At 40.5% G+C, this 18070-nt stretch overlaps 1 protein-coding gene across 1 annotated transcript in view; it reads right to left on the reverse strand.

Moving 5' to 3' along the window:
* rapgef5a (Rap guanine nucleotide exchange factor (GEF) 5a) overlaps positions 1–18070 on the reverse strand; it is a 44754-nt gene that overhangs the window by 15016 nt on the left and 11668 nt on the right. Inside the window, exons 3-9 of the mRNA XM_005728262.2 lie at positions 17090–17196; positions 16407–16528; positions 13769–13946; positions 8572–8653; positions 8388–8436; positions 8184–8257; positions 4636–4815 (exon numbers count right to left, since the gene is read on the reverse strand). Coding sequence (XP_005728319.1) covers positions 4636–4815; positions 8184–8257; positions 8388–8436; positions 8572–8653; positions 13769–13946; positions 16407–16528; positions 17090–17196 — 792 coding nt within the window. The remainder of the gene's footprint in view (positions 1–4635; positions 4816–8183; positions 8258–8387; positions 8437–8571; positions 8654–13768; positions 13947–16406; positions 16529–17089; positions 17197–18070) is intronic.

Here is an 18070-nt window from a genome sequence, read left to right on the forward strand (position 1 = left end):
CAGCTTTGATATTAATGAGTTTTTTGGGTTCATTGAGAACATGGTTGTTGTTCAATAATAAAATTATTCCTCAAAAATACAACTTGCCTAATAATTCTGCTCTCCCTGTATAGAGATTTCTGCTGAAGCTGATTGAGATCACAAACACACACATACCTATATAACATTTAGAAAAAAAACTGAGACAAGTTTGCAGAGAGCAGAGAGCAACACACACACACACAAACACACACACATCTCTGGTATTGTACGATGAAAGGATCAGTCTGATCCCAAGAGACAGCAGGTGGGATCTGACTTGTGTCAGACAAAACAATATGCCCAAAGTGGTGTGTGCGTGTAGAGGTGTGTGTGTGCAGACATGTTTCAGTGATTCATATTCTATGGGAGTGTGACACAGATGTGCAGCAGCAGCCATCACATCCAGTGTGCTGTAGTGTGTCTAATTCCTTTTCTAAAGGAATGATAATTGCTGGTTGATGGTACCTTTACACCCCCTCCAACTTGTTAGAATAGTAGACTCTATCAGGCTGATCACCTGAACAGTTATTCAACCATCACACTTCCATGTTTAGAGCTCGTACTGTGATAAGCCAACAAGAAAATAAATATGTCATTGCACTGGGGTTTGTTTGTTTTTTGCTTAGTTCTTCTACTTTATATAACATTAAGCGTTACCTTAAGACCTCCCAAAACACAGCAAAGTAATAACTTTGATATAATTATTCTATACAGAAGAAACCTGAGCACCACCCCCTAACTCTTGTCAGGCCCAAAACATTCATACCAAAATAGCAAGGAATGCAACTGTGAAATCCCCTAGGGCTAAACTTTATCTAAATTTGGAGATAAACACAAACACTAAACTAAGCTGAATTCACAGACCTGAAAAGCAGACAAAAACACCATCCACCTGTAGAGAAGAGGGACTTTCATAAAAGGACATAGTCCTAATTACATGATGTTTAATTTCCTCTATAACATGCTAAAAATAATCATACGGAAGGGTTAACAACACAGAAATGCAAACAGGATATTAGCAAAGCAGTGACAGCTCATCTGACAAACCATTATTAATCACATTATGGCCTGGCACAGACACCGCGCCCAGCGACCCTGATCTGGTGCCGAGATAACAAGTTTGGTGGCCTAAGGGTCTAAAGGGGACACGGCACTGAACAGAGACTGGGATCGGCTTTATCACGAGTCTCCCTTCTCTATCTCTGTTGACGCTTCCTGTCACTCTACACCATCAGATATATAATAAAGTGCTCTAGAAATACACTTAAAAAAACACACCAATTATGTAACCAATTACAACTACTGTAAAAACAAAGGAGAAGAAAATGTTCTGCCTTCCTGATTCAGTAGCAAGCTGTTGATCTTTCCGACAACACTTACATTCTTTACACAGATGCCAAGAAAAACAACTCTGAGCCAAGAATGGAGGAAGGCAGTGAGACAACACAAACACACTCAAGATCAAAAATCTTTCAGAAAATGCAGCAAAGTAAAACTTGCAGCAGTAACACTATGACAATTAGTAACATGCACGCAACATCTCACATACGCTTCTACGTCGTAAGTGCAAACAGCAAAATGAGAGAAAAAGCGTTTAATGTAGCCATGGAAAAGACTCAGAGGCATGAAAAAGTAAAACTATCCAAAAGGGCACTTGTGGAGAGGAGGGGTCAGAAAGTTATGCAATAGAAAAAGACAGTGAGAACAAAAAAGAAATGATAGATGAAAGGCAAGAGCCTGGGAAGTAAAGTGAGGGAGACAGAGGAGTGTGGGAGAAAGCAGCATTTACAAAAGACAAAAAACAGAAACATTTTACTCAAGCTGCCATGCGTTTTAGCAAAACATCTGATATGAAAGGAAAAACAGGGGATTTCAGGCAGTTACACATCAATGACAAAGAGAGAGCTTTCCAAATAAATAATGGATCTGTTTCAATGCCTCCTTACTTTACTGTCTCCCAATAACACCAACATATCAACCTCTAATGTATAGACTAAAAAAACTGTAGGTAAAAACTGTGGGTATGACATTTCTGAAATGTCTCAAAGGCATAAAAAAAAGAGCTTCTGACATTTCTTTAGATATTCACTTGTTCTCTGCTAACAGGTGTATCGGTCCGTTTCTTCCTGTTCTCGTTGCTCCTTCCTCAAACCATTTGTACTTCCAGCTCTCTTGCGTTCACCCAATTTTTCCTGTCCCCCCGCTCCCTCGCCCCCTGTCTGTCTCCAAATTGTGCAGACTTCATGCTCGAAAGGTTTGAGAAGTCGAAACAGAAAAAAGAAAGCTCAGAAACCTGGGGACACGCTGCACTCGTCACAGGGTCAAAGAGTTCAATTTGAGTGTGAAAAACGAAGGATATATTTATTATATATATATTCAGCTTTGTACAGGATTTGAAAGTCTCTTTTACCCTCACTGTTTCTATCAGTTAGTCACACACAGACACACAGCATGACGTAACATTGTCAGGAAAGGTGGATGCCCATGCAAAGCCTAAAGGAAGCACTCTCTGTTCCTTTCCTGTTCCTGCTAATGTATGTGTGTGTGTCAACACTGACCAAGCCATATCTTTGTTATGATAGCTCTGTGCCTGATTCCTGGAAATAATGGATAAGAGTATAACACACAATGCTTTTAAGTCAGCAGCACACAGATAGTATGTGCAACCACACATAGTGGGACACACATAAAGCATTAATCCCAAAACCTGCCCAGTGTGTAGTGCATGGTGTAACACCGAAGAACCCTTTGTGTAGGTGGACCTCTCGAAACTTCTAATGCTGATTAAATGTGGAAGAGTAACAAAAATGCAAGTCAGAAATGACTATTGAGAAATGGAAAAACCCAAAGCAATGCAATGACACAGGAGTTAAATCACTATGGAAACAGCCCACACTGGTTTGTCAGAGCTTATCTGTCCCAAAAAAAAAAAGAAAATCACCATGACAACCCAGTAAAAGGAGAATGGTTTCTGTTGTGTATCGAGCTGGTCGTCTAGCTTTGGTTTCTGCTAAATTCTGCAACCTGAGCTGAACGATGAGCTGAAACAATAACACCTACGAATAAAAGGCCAACTGAGTTTAATCAGGGCTGCAAAGCATCTTTGTTTCAAAAGATGTTTTTAATAATTTATGATGTTGTGTGGCTCAAAACTGACACACGTATTGGTCACATGCAGTTTAAACTGCTTACACTGTAGTGCTATACAGCAACACCTGGGGATGTCACACCACACTTTTATGCTATAATATTAAAGGCATGGATAAATCAAATAAGAAATGTGGCCAGTAATGCACCTTACACTACTTGTGTTCTGGTATATGAACAAGTGCACTTTTTCTTTTCAACAAGATTTTGTCGATAAGGCACCTTAAATGTAAATTATACTTTATAGAGAAAAAATGCTTTCAGTGTTGATGCGTCATTTATGTAAAGAAATCTACACACAGCCAGGCTGCTTTGAATTTCTGTTTGACATCCTGGAATAACCAAACAGTGTTCTGTTTACTCTGACAAAGTAAAAAATGGGCACGACTGCAGGATCAATAAACTACATTAACTTAAAGCTATACTTGCTCAGATTTATGTTACACGAGATAAATCCTTCAAGAGTCTAAATACAGATATAATGATATTGATACCTAAATGTTTAGAGCATAATGATTAGATTGGACTCTAGTTGATCTCTCTCTTGCATCCCTCCTCTAATATATAAGATGATAAAATACAGTATATTTTTATTGTGTACATTTTCAAGAAATGAAACTAGATTTATGCACACTTTAGAAAATCCCTAAGGCTGGGCTTCAGTCAGACTCACACAGACACACAACCACGGTGATGCAGGGTGAAATGTGACTGCATTTCCTTCGTTTCCGGCCCTCAGGTGTACTGTAGAGCAGGATCATACAGTACAACGCTTCACTAACACCCCGCTCATTATCAGCCCACTCTGACTCAGCCTGCCACAGGGCAAGCAGCACATGAACATACACATGCAAGCGCCCACGAATGATTATAAGCTCTAGCCAGCAAACTGACACACACACACATCTACACGCACACACACAGTACTTGACAGCGTGTAAAAAGAGTATGAGATCACGATGCGCTAAGCCATTATTAACACCCACATTAGATGAGCTACAGAACTGGTGTATGTTTAAAGTAAAGTGATCTGAATGAACCCGAGCTCTGGGCGTCTTCAGTGATAACTTTAGTTGGCGTGTGCATGTCAGTGCAGAATTGTGCCCTCATGTACTGAGAAAAGGTCTAAACAGGCCAGGCGTGCTGGAAAATACATGCATGCATGCGTGCCTATCCCTTAGCTGGACAGAACCACCAATAATGATGGTGCTGAGGAGGATTTACTCGCATGATCCCTGGCCTGAATCCATGAGTAACTCTGACCTGAGGTGTGTGTGTCCCTGCTTAAAAATGATGACAGTAATGACAACATTAACCGCATGACGTCCATTACTCTCCACTCACATTAAGCGTGCAGCCACAACTCTGTCTGCAGATTACATGGTAAGAGTTCACAAGACAACGTCAGCAGTCCTGCCGATACTATAAGATGTACTATAATATCAAACTATAGCACTCTCTACTCACCGCCTGGTTCCTGTCGGGTAGACGGTAGTTGTGGTTCTGCAGCAGCCGACAGCCGTCTTTGGCCAGCCGCTGCACGGCCTCCAGCCCCAGCCGGCTGGTTAGCTCCTCGCGGCCGCACACGGTGCCCATCCCTCCGCCGCCGCTGCTGCTGCTGTCCCGCAAAGCACACACACCTCCCAGCTGCAACGCAGGAGGCATGAAGACATATCTCAGCCCGCAGTCCCAAGACATTGTAGAAACACTCAGAGTATGTTTGAGGAATGGAGGTCAACAAAGTTTGGTCATAATCCAGAAACACACAAGGAGAAGTTTTCTGTTGCCCCTATATATCCATGTGAGTAGGATAAGAAAATGTGGTAATCCTAGCTCTCTCTATCTAATCTTGTTCTCCCTGTTATTATTACTTGTCTCTTTATTCTTTTCTATCTATTACAGTCACTAATTCCTTTTTATCTACTGAACTTCTCTTTGTCTCAGTCTGACTGCTCTGTGTCAGAGGATCTGGTGGAGAAGGAATGAGAGTGTGTGATTAGTAGTATAAGTGGGCGGGAGTGGGTGTCTGTGTGAGAATAGTGTGCTAGGGTGCAAGTGTGGTGTCTGTCTCCTCCCCTCTATAGTCAGTACAGAAATCTGCTACTGTCCTGGTAGTCCAGCTGAGGCAGATGAAATAAGAAAGTGGATAAAAAGGAATGTATAACATCGTGGCCTTAAAAAAGGAAAATGAAACAGGAACATATTTCCCTGAAATAGCTCAAGGATTCTGGAGAAACCAGTGCTTTTGTCCCTAGATATACCTGACAATAGAAAACATTACTGTGTGAGTGTGCTCCCCAGGGTGCTAGTATGATGGTTATCACCGGTGGCTGGTAGCCTGGTCTGTTTATTTTCCTTGGAAGAGAGATAGAAAGGGGACGGGGAGGGGGGGGTTCATTTGGCTGGGGGTGGGTGGGTATCCTTTCCTGTGGGCTCAACTATCCCACGGTGCCATGTTCCAATAGAGGGTAACACACACCCCTGCAGAACATCGCTCATTTTTGTTTACTAGGAAAACACCCCCCCTTCCCCCAATGGCACCACTTATCTGGCAGAATAGCCACGTACACATAGACATTATATCACAACCCCTGTGCCATGTCCCTTACTACTTCCTGCAAACCTGCTTTCAGCTTCCTGTCAACGACACACCAAGATAAAACACTGACAAATGTGTGTATTTGAATTGTCCGCCTGTTTCTTTGATTTGCTTTAATTTTTCTATGATCTTCAAGTGTTTAAGCTAAATTAGAAAGCACTATATTTTAGAGCCTTTTGAGTTTAACAATATATCTGCATAGGTTAAAAAAAAAACTGTACGCCAAAGGAAATGAAAGTTGAAATTCACATTGTTATCCTATACGTTTTGCAGTTGTACTTGTTTATTAACATGCAACACCTATGTTACCACTACAGTCTGCAGCAGCTCCTAAACAGCTCCTGCAGGATCAATGTAATGTCTGGATCAGATTCACTATTCGCTGTATCCACCTGGGTTGCATAGCAGTTTCCACAGCATTCACGACTGTACCAACATAGTGAGGAGTCCTACATCATTTACTTGTAAATGTACATTAGTGCCTATATTCATTTGCAAATGACTCTAATTCGTTTAAATTATGCACTTCATTTGTTGCTGGTAATTAAAGCAAAACTAGTTTAATGCGTTTGTAGTCAGTGAGAGGCAGAATGAGGAATGAGAGTGGAGAAGACGATTCCTCGTTAAGAACAGCTCTACTTCGAAGCGGCTGGATTCACAATGTGTTTGGGCTCATTTGGATATTTTCTCTTTTTCCTCGGCCAACAAAACAAATATGAAAATTTGAGCTTGTCTCATAAATAGCTTACTATGTTAGCCAGAACTCACTTCCAAGCTGCCAAAATCCAGATAACACGACATATTCAAACAAAATAACACTGTGCAGTTAGACTTTGTGGATTGATATTTAAAAGGAGGGATCAAGAGAGTAAAAAGAACGTGTCACTGTCAATTAGCTTTTCAGTATATGTGAAATATAAAAATCCACAGAGGAGCAACAACTGAGCAACAACAGCACAACACAAACACATACCAACAACATCCAGTGAACTGAACAGGTTATAATAGAATTGCTGCAGTCAGAAGCAAAATATAAATATGTTTAAACATATATGTTTTACTCTTTAAAGAATACTTTATCTGCTTTAGACCTCTACATTTTTTTCAAATTGATCATCATTTACACTGAAAATAATAGAGACATCTAACACAGGCATCACAACAAGCTGAAGTGTGATGAGCCAAAAACCAAAGAGTGGAAGTAAAATGTAAAGTGATCCGTTGGCTCTGTGTATGAAATGGTTTAAGTACATCTAGGAGGGATGGCTCAATGCACAGTGCCTTTTTCCTATGATGAACTATTTCTGTCTTGACTGCAGTAGTCTCCTCCAGGAGGTCTCAATATGCATGGGGCTTGAGTGGTCACTAAATGATTATCTGACTACCAATATTACAAGCCTAATATGCTACGGCCTTTGCAGTCACCCCAGATCATCCCACCTAGGAGAGGCTTAGGACCAAGGTGTCAGGCTAATGTATTTTTAGCATTTGAGAGACACAAATTTCATTATTAGAGGGTGAACAGCTTACGATGCACTTTCACACGTTGTGACCACACAAACTAGTTGTATCAAACTGTACTGTCCACAAACTACACTTGCATGCTCCAGGTAGACTTGACAACAACTACTTCTTTGTGATCCATGTGCATGTCTTCAAGCACGTATAATCCTAGCCTTAGACAGTGCTCTAAACCACCATCATCAAAATACCAACTAGGGAATAACCTTCAGAAGAATGGTGTTTCACCGATGCTAAAAAGCACTGAAGCTATTCTAGTGTTGCATGATGACCCAGCACCTCACTACGACGCTATATGGATTTTCCTTTAATCTGTCACCCATCCGTACACATTGCTATATGTGTGCAATTGTGTTTAAAAGCTGTTCTTCCTCCTGTTTTCTTGCTCTTTCCTCATTTCTCCGGTGTATCCACCGAATTAATAATTCATAGAGAGAAAGTTCTGGCTCTACATAGTTGGGACCAAACAGATCTCCCTCTGTACTTTGCTCTGACCCTGTTTTCTACATTCAACCCCATGTGTACCCCCTACATAAATTCAACCTGCAACCTTTAAGAGACAAAGATAGATTAAGCAAAACAATTATCATTTTTATCTCTTCATTTGGAAGGGATCTACAAAGTTTGTCTGTGGATCAGACTTTGTATTGCTGCATTAAGGAGCTACTAGAATGTGTTTATTGTGCCCTATTTAGACACTGAAATAGCTTCTTAACAGTAATGCAACAAGAACACAAACTGATTCAGCTGTAGGCCTACTTCAGGCAAGTGCAAACTGTCAAAGCAGCAGATTCCTTTTTTAAATGAAATTAACTTTGAAAAATTAATTGAAGGACAAGACTATGATTAAAAGAAAAAAAGGGGGGTTAGAGACGGTTTTTACTGTGTGTGTTACCGGACTGCTCTCCTCGCTGGGCGTTCGAGGCTCCTGGTGGCTCGTCTCTGCTGTCTCAGAGTCCTGCTCTGACACTGTAACCAATCAAACAGCAGCACATTAACACGTTTCTTCTTACGACATGACATTGTCCTTTTCATTCTGTCTTCTCACTGTGGAAACATTGAAAACACACACACATACGCATCAACTAAATGTACTTACAAGCTTTACGTGTCTTTCGCGCAAGAGCAGCCGCCAACTCACTTTGCACCTATAAGAAAGAAGACTGAAGATGTTAGACCACAAAACATACACAAACACATCTGGTGAACTATAACACACTCCAGTTTTCATCTAATGTTTATCTCATTAGATGATGATGCTGTATTGACCCTGCCACACTGACCGTAGAAGTGAGTCTCTCAAGAGCTTTCATCTGAAGAATCTCACTGCAGATGTCCCTGTTGCCTTCAGAGTCTTCCTCTGACCTTGGAGAGAGAGAAACACCTTTACTGGTAACTAACTGGTTCGTAAAATTTAAATAAAAAACCCCACAATGACAAAAGTTTCTTTTTAAACTCCTCACTACACTGCCCCCTGGTTTAATAAGAAAGAACTACAACCAGATCCAAATTGGTTCTATTCGTCTGAATAGCAGCGATGTTGGTACATCACCACTTTCCTATTTAATAAATTAAATAAGCTGATTTTTTTGTGGTGGAACCTTATTATAATTTTACAGTGACTTCATTAAGGTGGCACAACAAGTTCTCAAACAACAACCGATGATGAAAATTAAATGAAAACATGACTGCTAAGGTGAATTCACGGGGAAAATCGTATTCCCTAAAGTTGTACCGACCCATCTGAGTTATCATCCTGTGTTTATAGTTCCTCAGGGCCTGCATGGTTTTGTATTAGGAACTTCTCATCGGCCCTTTCTCTTTTTCATGTGGTTTATGCAAAACAGCTTGGAGACACACCCTTCTGTTGAAGTTAAAGTGGCCTAGTTTGTGTGTGTGTAGGTACTGGCAGTGAGTACATCGGCTCACAATTTATATAGATGTGCAGCTCTTGTTGAGTTTTTTTTTCTAAAAGTGCTCTGTGAATATATTTAGGTTTAACTTCATTTGTGTGTGTGTGTGTGTGTGTGTGTGTGTGTGTGTGTGTGTGTGTGTGTGTGTGTTTTGGGTAAACAGGCGGTTGTTTGGGGGTAAACTCTGCAGTATAACTCAGTAATAATACAAGATTGCACTGAGTTTGCCTTCAGTGGTGACACACTGCACCCGAGGGCCTCTCATCTAATATGTTCTCTTACAAAACCACTGTTTGAATTGGTCTCCCACATACTGCCTCACCCCCACATGACACACACATATATTCTCCCTGCCTCTAGCACACAAACACACACTCACGCACGTACACACACATGCCCCAATTTGCATACAATTTGGATTTTATCAACAGGTGCCGTAGGCACTTGTAATAGTTGTAGAGGAAAGAAGATGAAGCCCTGTGTGATTTTGTGTGTGTGCATTTGTGCTTGTGTGTGTGTCTACACTGTAATCTGATAAGAGAACGGTGGATGCAGAAGCAGGAGAGATGGTGATAACGCATAGCCTTCAGCCTGACACTTCAGCTTTGGCATAGACAGAGAGAGACAGAGGCAGGCAAGACATCAGATGCCTGGAAGGAGAGAAAACCTTTCCTTATAGCTTAATTGGTCAGAATTACTGGTTTCTGTTAACAAACTCAGTGGAACAATAGGAGCAAATTATTCATTTTTGTTTGTTTCATACTTTACATTTTTATTACCCATCAAATCTAGAAGCCCATTACAAAACAAAGTCTATTCTGAGCCATGATAAATGCTAAATTTATTCCAAACAGTGTCCTTAATTTTGTTTGCTGTTGTTCATTTGGTAATTTGGTGACTCACCATGAGCCTGAATGCACCAGAGCTGAAAAAGAGGTGCAGTAGGAGGTGTGTCACCGGTCATTAAACAACACAAAGCAGAAATTGATACGAGATTATGATGATGGGTCACGTCCTTGTTCAAATTGTATCAGAGTGCACGGCACAAAGAGCAATCTTTGACACAGAGTTCTTCGGTCAGAATAATACAACTACATAACGTAGACACTGCGCACACGCATGTAGCCATGATCTGAATTTTTCTAGTCTAACAACAAAATAAAGGCTTTTCAACGGACTGCGGCAGACTGAGTGTGAATCATAAGGAGGACGTGTTCTCTGGAATAACCTCCTCTCTAGCTAAAACCCTTCGCTATTCTGCTAGACTGGCTTTTTTGGCTTTACTCGCCTCCCTTTTAAAATAGAGAGGGCTATAGATCGTCTAGTGTAGTACCAGAGGACTATGCAAAGCAAGCAAGTACGTTTTCCCCTCTCAGGCGAACGGTGGCATATTTTAGCTCCTGGCAAGTCTGCCTCTCCTGCACAGTGCAGAGAACAGCGTTTTTCCACAGACGGGGAAACCAGCAAAATAATTGTTATTGACAACCACCTCATACATCACACAGTAAAGTGTGTATATGGACTATGGGTTACAGTATATGAAATACACAGTGTCATGCAGGATAAGAAAGGGATCCAGTGTCTAATAAATTGTTATTTTTGAAACATTTCCTCCTTTTGTCACTTTTAGTGTTGCTTGTGATCTCAACTTATTAACTTTTTAAGCAGTTGACACAATATTGTGTAAATTGTTAAACTACTGTAGTGTAGATTGAGTTGTACTGCACTCCATAATATTCAAAATGTAATGTTTAGTTTAAATCCTTAAATGTAAATGTAGCAGAGCTTATTATACTGAGTTATGTCACACTGGGAAGATGCTCATATGCATGTCGCTGTGTCATGGGATTTGGCAGCTGTATGCAGTTGATATTCAGTGCATGAGATATATTGACGTTCACATCTAGAGTACCCAAGACATTTCTATATAAGCAAGATTTACTCTTTATGTAATGGGAGGTAAAGCTTTTGGAAAAAGAATGATGCCAATCTCAATTTTTTTGATTGCTGTTGTCAAAAAAAGCTCATTAAATGAAAACGTCACTGACTTAATCAAAGAAAGATTCTTGTATGACAATATTGGATTCGCTCATGTCGCAAGTTTAAACTTGCAATCTGCCTGAAACCATGACATTCCTGTCAATTTATAACAGTGAAAACTAACAATGAACTGACAAATCTCAGTGATGAAAATGTGCCTGAGAGCGTGTCATGTTGCTGAGACGCAGAGGTCCTTGGAGACAGAGTGACAGTGCTGGCGTTAACTGAATGATATTGAATGAAAGTAGTAAACCTCTTCTACACATGATGCACCAGAGCAAGCCCATTTAATTAGAGACGTGTCCTTCTTTTGCTTTACTGAAGCAGCAATCACTCAATGGTCAGCTCAGGCTGTGCAGCCAGTATCGTTTTAATTGTTCTCTTGTTAGATTAAACGGTAAAACACATGACGCAACAGTTCATGGGAGGCAGTAACACCAGACTGCAATTTAAATTTTGCTGCAGCATCTTTTTTTAAATATGCATTATGTAATGTTAGGTGATGTTTTATTACAGTTACAAAGAGAATCAATATCAACTGAGTCATATATTTAACAATTCCTCAGCTCACTTTGAAGCAACTAGTAGAGAAACGTCAGCTATTTTCGACAACGGCTACAATCATTCTCTAAGAGGGCCAGAGGATGTAAGAAAGAGAGAAAGACAGAGAGAAATAGCCTGCAGAGAAATGACGCGACAGGCAAAGACAGACACAAAGCAACAGAGTCAAAGTAGCAGTGCGAGAATCCTGAATGGAAAATCTCATTTTTATCTGGTCTATAAAAACTAAATTGCTTCATTTTATTCAGATGCAGTTTCCAAAAGAAAATATACAATCTATTTGAGCCAATATGGCACTACATCCATATTGATTCTTAGGACAGACATATTTACAGCCTTTTAAATATAAATGAGTGATTCAGCATGTTAAATATGCAATAAGTTTCTTTTTCTTTCTCAAATCAAATTTATAAACTCTTCCAGCACCTGGGAGGAGTCTGAGTGCACATGTCGTGCATTATTATGTATAGAAAATAACCATACCTACAATGCAATACATGATAGTCACATTCAAATATGACATTCAATTCCCCCCGACTGTCTTTTTGTCTCTCTAGTGTCTCTAAATGCACCTTTTGATGTTGTTACTCAGAATTTCCTTGGCACGTTCCCTTGTTCCTTCGCACAAACACACACTGGTCCCTGCTTTTGTCTGACTGACACATCGAGTTCAGTAGCAGCCTCGACAGGAACCCCACACACGGAGTAACAAAGCAGGGAACTCTGGATGACACCGCTCTGCATGTTTGTTTCTGTATGCGTAAGCGTGCATCAGAGCTCATCTCGCATATTTGAGCGATCGCATCATGCATCAGCTTGTGTGCAAAGGCGAAGGCTCATTTTTTTCTAGGGCTGCGGAGGTGTGTGCGCCAGCAACTGGATGCGTCTCTCACATAAGCAGATTGGGGATTTGAAACAGTGAATAGAGATTAAGTTCCTTGTTGGGATTTGAGGAAAATCTTGGACAGCGTGTGTATTTGAGTTGCAAGGTCAGATATGTACTTGCAAGGATTGCAACATTTCCGCCAAGTCAAACACAGTCACATGTCTCTTTGCACAGTACATCAAATAGACAAATGGCCTCAATCTCTAATATAAACCGGAAACCTGTCGCTTCAGCTTCGATATTTTATTAGTGCAACAAGCTTCCACTTCAAGTCAGTGGAGCTGTGGTATCTGTCACTAAGATTCTAGCAACAGATCCTTTAAGTCCTGTAAGTTGTGAGGTGGGGGTCCCCATGGATCGGACACGTGCCATATGGTTACCGAGCAGAACATTGCCCGAAGCTTCACACTGCCTCCGTGTGCATCCTGTTGCCAGGACGCACACGTACCCGGCCATCCACATGATTCATCAAACCAGGCCACTTTCTTTCGTTGCCTGGTTCTGATGTTCACACGCCCATTGTTGGCATTTTCAAACTGAGGACAGGATCAGGACAGGCATCCACCTTTCCATCAGAACTAACACTAAATCTGTTTGCAATTTGACCTACAGTAATGCGTCTGTTGAATTGGACCACACAACTCAGTCTTCGCTCCCCACATGCATCTGTGACCCTTGGCCAGCCGTGGCAATATCGCTGTTTTACTGCTGTTCCTTCCTTGGACCACTGCAGAATCGTCACGACAATTTTGGACCTCATCAAACTCACTCAATTCCTTACGCTTTCCCATTTTTTCTGCTTTTCTAGGAGATCAACATCGAGGACAAAATGTTCCCTTGTTTGCCAATATAGTCCACCCACTAACATGTATCATAATGAATGTTATTCCTGAGCAGTGTATTTATTCATGAATTTTTGTATCTTTTATTCAAAATTTTATCTGCAAGAAAATATTTGAGGCCAATATTTAAAATACTATTTATGAATTATAAGTGATTCAGATTTACAACATAATCTTTCCAATACATAGTGTGCATTTCTATAAATCCATACATGATCAGATTTTACTGGACACTTACGGACTATTGGCTCCACCTCCTGAGCGGAATTGGACATATGGAGCTAGTTGTAGGAGGAGCTTAACAGCCTCTGGCCACTCCCCCTCATTGTAACGAAATTCACAGGAGGGAGAGTCACACTCCTCAAAGCTGAACTGGTAGTAAGAGTTGGAGTCTGAAAACACCACCCGCTGGTCCACTGGAGAGACAACAAATAGAAACACATACACTGTGATGAAAGAGAAGCAATGGCACCTTTTAAAGCACATATGCTGGCAGCAAGCTTAAAGGGGGCTTCTTTTGTATCAGAACCATGTTGTCTCATTAAGCGTGTAATATATAATAGTTAATAGTTCAAGTGTATAAATATGATCAAAGATTGTTATGCCTAAATCACAATCAAAGCTAACAATCAGTCAGGTACGCGCTCAAGCGTTTCTCAACAGAAGTTGCCATGTGGCACATTGCTGTTCTGTTTATTGATTATTATTTAGTGCAATCTTTGTGGAGATAAACATTATACACTCAGTGGCCACTTTATCAGATACACATTTTAAACTACTGAATTTAAAACAGCCTCAAATTGAGGAAGAAAGTTGATTTAAGTGACTTTCAACGAGACACGGTTGTTGGTGCCAGAAAGGCTGAAATGAGTATTTCAGAAACTATCGATCTACTGGGATTCTCCCACACAACCATCTTTGGAGTTTACACAAAATGGCCATGAAAGAGAAAATATTTAGTGAGTGGCAGTTCTCTGGGTGAAAATACGAGGTCAGTGGAAAAAGACAAGAGTGCTTTAAGCTAATAGGAAGATAACACTCAAAAAATCACTCAATAACGCAAAGTATGCAAAAAAAATCTCTAAACACAACATATCGAAACTTGAGTTGCACATGGGCCACAGCAGCAGAAAACCACACCGAGTGCCAAGAAAAGAAACTGAGGCCTGAGTCACACAAACTCGCCAAAACTGGACAATAGAAGATGTGGGTCTGACGAGTCTCAATTTGTGCTACAACATTGAAAAGAAAAACATGACTCCATGCAGGCTTGTGTCAACAGATCAAGCTGCTGGTGGAGGTTTTGGAGCATTTGAAGCTTGGGTTCCTTAGTTCCAACTGAGCATCGTTGAAACACCAGAGTCTACTCACGTTTTGTTTCTGATCATGTCCACCAGATCTCAGTCCAATAGAGCACCTTTGGGATGTGGTGGAACGGGAAATTTGGATTGTGTATGTGCAACCGACAAATGTGCAGCAACTGTGATGCTGTCATGTCAACTTGGACCAAAATCTCTGAGGAATGTTTCCGGCACCTTGATGAATATGTGCCATGAGGAATTAAGGCAGTTCTGTAGGCAAATAGGTGTCCTGGTAATAGTAAGTGATCCCTAATAATGTGGCCAGCAAGTGTATATATTATAATATCTACAGCGGTAAAGCCTTCTAGAAGAAAGCTTCAAACAAACAAAAAAGGCTGTCACACTCTTAAAACAACCACCAGGAAGAAAATTATTTAAGCCACACTGATTAGATTTTTATGTTTAACAGCTATTTAAACAACAACTGTGCCCACTGTAAATGTATTCTGTGTGGGTGAAATCCACACGGAGTGAAGTCTAGACAAGTACTGATGTGAGTCAACGCCTTCATGTGAGTTGTTACCTCCGCCAAAGAGGAGGAGGTGCGATTGGCCTGGTTTGTCTGTTTGTTTGTTAGCATGATTGCTCATAAAGTTTTGTATAGATTTGCATGAAAATGTAACCAGAGATGTGGCTCGAGGCAGTTTAGTCAATCCACATCTGAATCAAAGAATTCCTGGCAGGATTATTTACGACTGCGAGTTAAAACAAAACTGAACATCATATCACCACAGATCCATAAAACATTTGAAGAAATTTGGAGACATCATTTTGATTTTCAAGTCAATATCACACAAACTCATTCAATTCCAGATATCTTGGATTCAGGGACTCAAGGCACACATGGTGTAGGTGGAATTTTAGCAGAGGTGCACAGTGTGTGAATTTTTCCTCATATCGAACTAGTACTGACAAAAACGAATGAGCACTTCTAAGTTGTAGTTAACGAGCAGAGACACAGCAGACAGAGTTGAAGTCCTTTTATGAGTAACTGTGGATTAGCCAGACTGATGAACTGCACCTGAACACAACTGTTCATCCTCTGAAGAAACATTTACTGCCTTTAAAAGATGAATTTACAAAGATGAAGAATGCAAACAAATGTTTATATTACCCTGTTACTAGTCCACTTACACCCAAGCACAGCGGGGTATGAATGGAGCAGTCTGATATTAGATTAACAGACTCGTAGATGTGTCAGTGCTTAGCAGGGTGTTGTTAACAGGGAGATGTTTTGGGGAGAATAATTATTGAGATTATTCGGGTTATTGGGGGCTTCAGTGTAATTTAATTGTTGGAAGTTTTATCTCAGAAAGCTAATTCTGATAGTTCATTTGACAAGATCTTAATTTAAAATCAGGTTGAATCAGAAAATGAAGCTTTTTATATTACTTTGTTTTGTTTGGAACTGGTATCTCTAAAGATGTGTAGATTGTTGTTGAAGGTGACTGTGAATGTTAAAATGCAGTACACTCCGCAGGCATGGTCGGTGTTTGTGCGTGTATGTGTTTTTACCAGACAGCAGGACTCCCAGCTCCAGCAGCACCTGCCAGACACGCACAGCGGTAGTCCGACAGCGCACATACACACATTGCTCACACAGCCACTGCACCAGCTCCACTCCCACATAGCTACGCCTGTTAAAATACACAAATGAAGATTTTCAGCACACAAATATGGCTACACAGTGTTAGCATGCATAATACATACACACACACACACACACACTCATACGCTATTCTTCCCTTGGCACACAGTTTGTCATTCTTATTTAGTCAATACCCATTGATTATTCATTAGTTCTCTGTAAGCCTTTTCCTCCAAAACACTGAACTATTCTCATCTGCGTTCCCTCAAATAAACTCCTCGTCCATGTGTGCTTCTAAATGCGTTTGTCTGACTGTACGTGCAATGATTGTTAAGAGTATCTATTTATTATTTCCCCAAGATGTTTGGACTGATTTTACATACATTTCAGTGTAACGTTACGTGCCCCATTGTAGTACATGTATTCCCAGACTACCTTGTGCTTCACTGCAAAACATCTACATCCTGCTTAGTTCGTCACAGAGCAAAAACAAGTTGAGCGACCAATAAGGATGGAGCACAAGAGTGACTGTGAGTCAGTGTATATGCTTCACTGGACTCATCGATTCAGGTCTGCACAAAGACACGCAAATAGACAGAGACAAGTGTACCGTATGATTCTGGCCAGGTGTATCTTGTCCTTCGCTGGGTATGGTCCATGTGACAAGAAAGCATTCCTCACAGCCCGACCAGCACATGGAAAACTCTGGGAACAAGACTGATATAGAAACAATAACATAAAAATAGTGTTATAATGTTAAAACCTGCGAACTTAAAAACTAAAGAAGGACTAAATGACAAAACTCTCAGTATTGGTTTAAACATGAATTTTTAAGTATAACAAGCTAATGTGGCTACATGCAGCTGTCATTGACTGGCTCACAAGGACAGCTCGATTTCTTTCCCCCTCAGGAACTGAACATTGACCGTCTACACGCTCAGCAATAATCCTGCTATTGATGCTACCGTAAATAAGACCGTATTTCAATTAAGCTGGTTACATGGGCTGTTTGTTCTGTTCTATTCATATTCCCTGTTACATGCAGCAGAGTGAGGCTCACTTAGAAGCTGATGAGGCTCCACTCACATTATGTTACAACATTAGAGACTCTCTTTATGTCCCTATCCCATCTTTTTTATGTAGTGCAGCTTTGTGGCTGCTGTGTACACAGGTTTTTCATAATAGATAAGTCACTAGGCAGTACACATGGTACCTGAAGAGTCCTATATATATAATGCATGTAATGGCATTATAAAAAGATGAGAAGAAGCATGAACACCGTGAGAGGATTTCTTCACTTTGACTCAAAGAGAATTTTTATAAGTTTTGATGGTTAAAAAATCAGGATCACTTTGACTCTTTTTGGCTAGAACTCACAAATTTTATAAAAGTAACCAATTTTCACAAAGACAATCCACTAGGACAGAACAATGACATTTTAACGTTTCATAACCAAGGTTTAATGCTGTGCCTGGACAGACCTGGGTGTAAACAGCAACTTTAATAATTGTCATCATATTATCATGCAAAGGTAAGAGCAGAAAACCAGAACATCAGTGTTAGACAAGTTCATCAGGCTCACAAAGGCTCC

The sequence above is a fragment of the Pundamilia nyererei genome, unplaced genomic scaffold, assembly GCF_000239375.1.
Source record: "Pundamilia nyererei isolate P.nyererei 1_Seehausen unplaced genomic scaffold, PunNye1.0 scaffold00028, whole genome shotgun sequence".
Taxonomy (NCBI): domain Eukaryota; kingdom Metazoa; phylum Chordata; class Actinopteri; order Cichliformes; family Cichlidae; genus Pundamilia; species Pundamilia nyererei.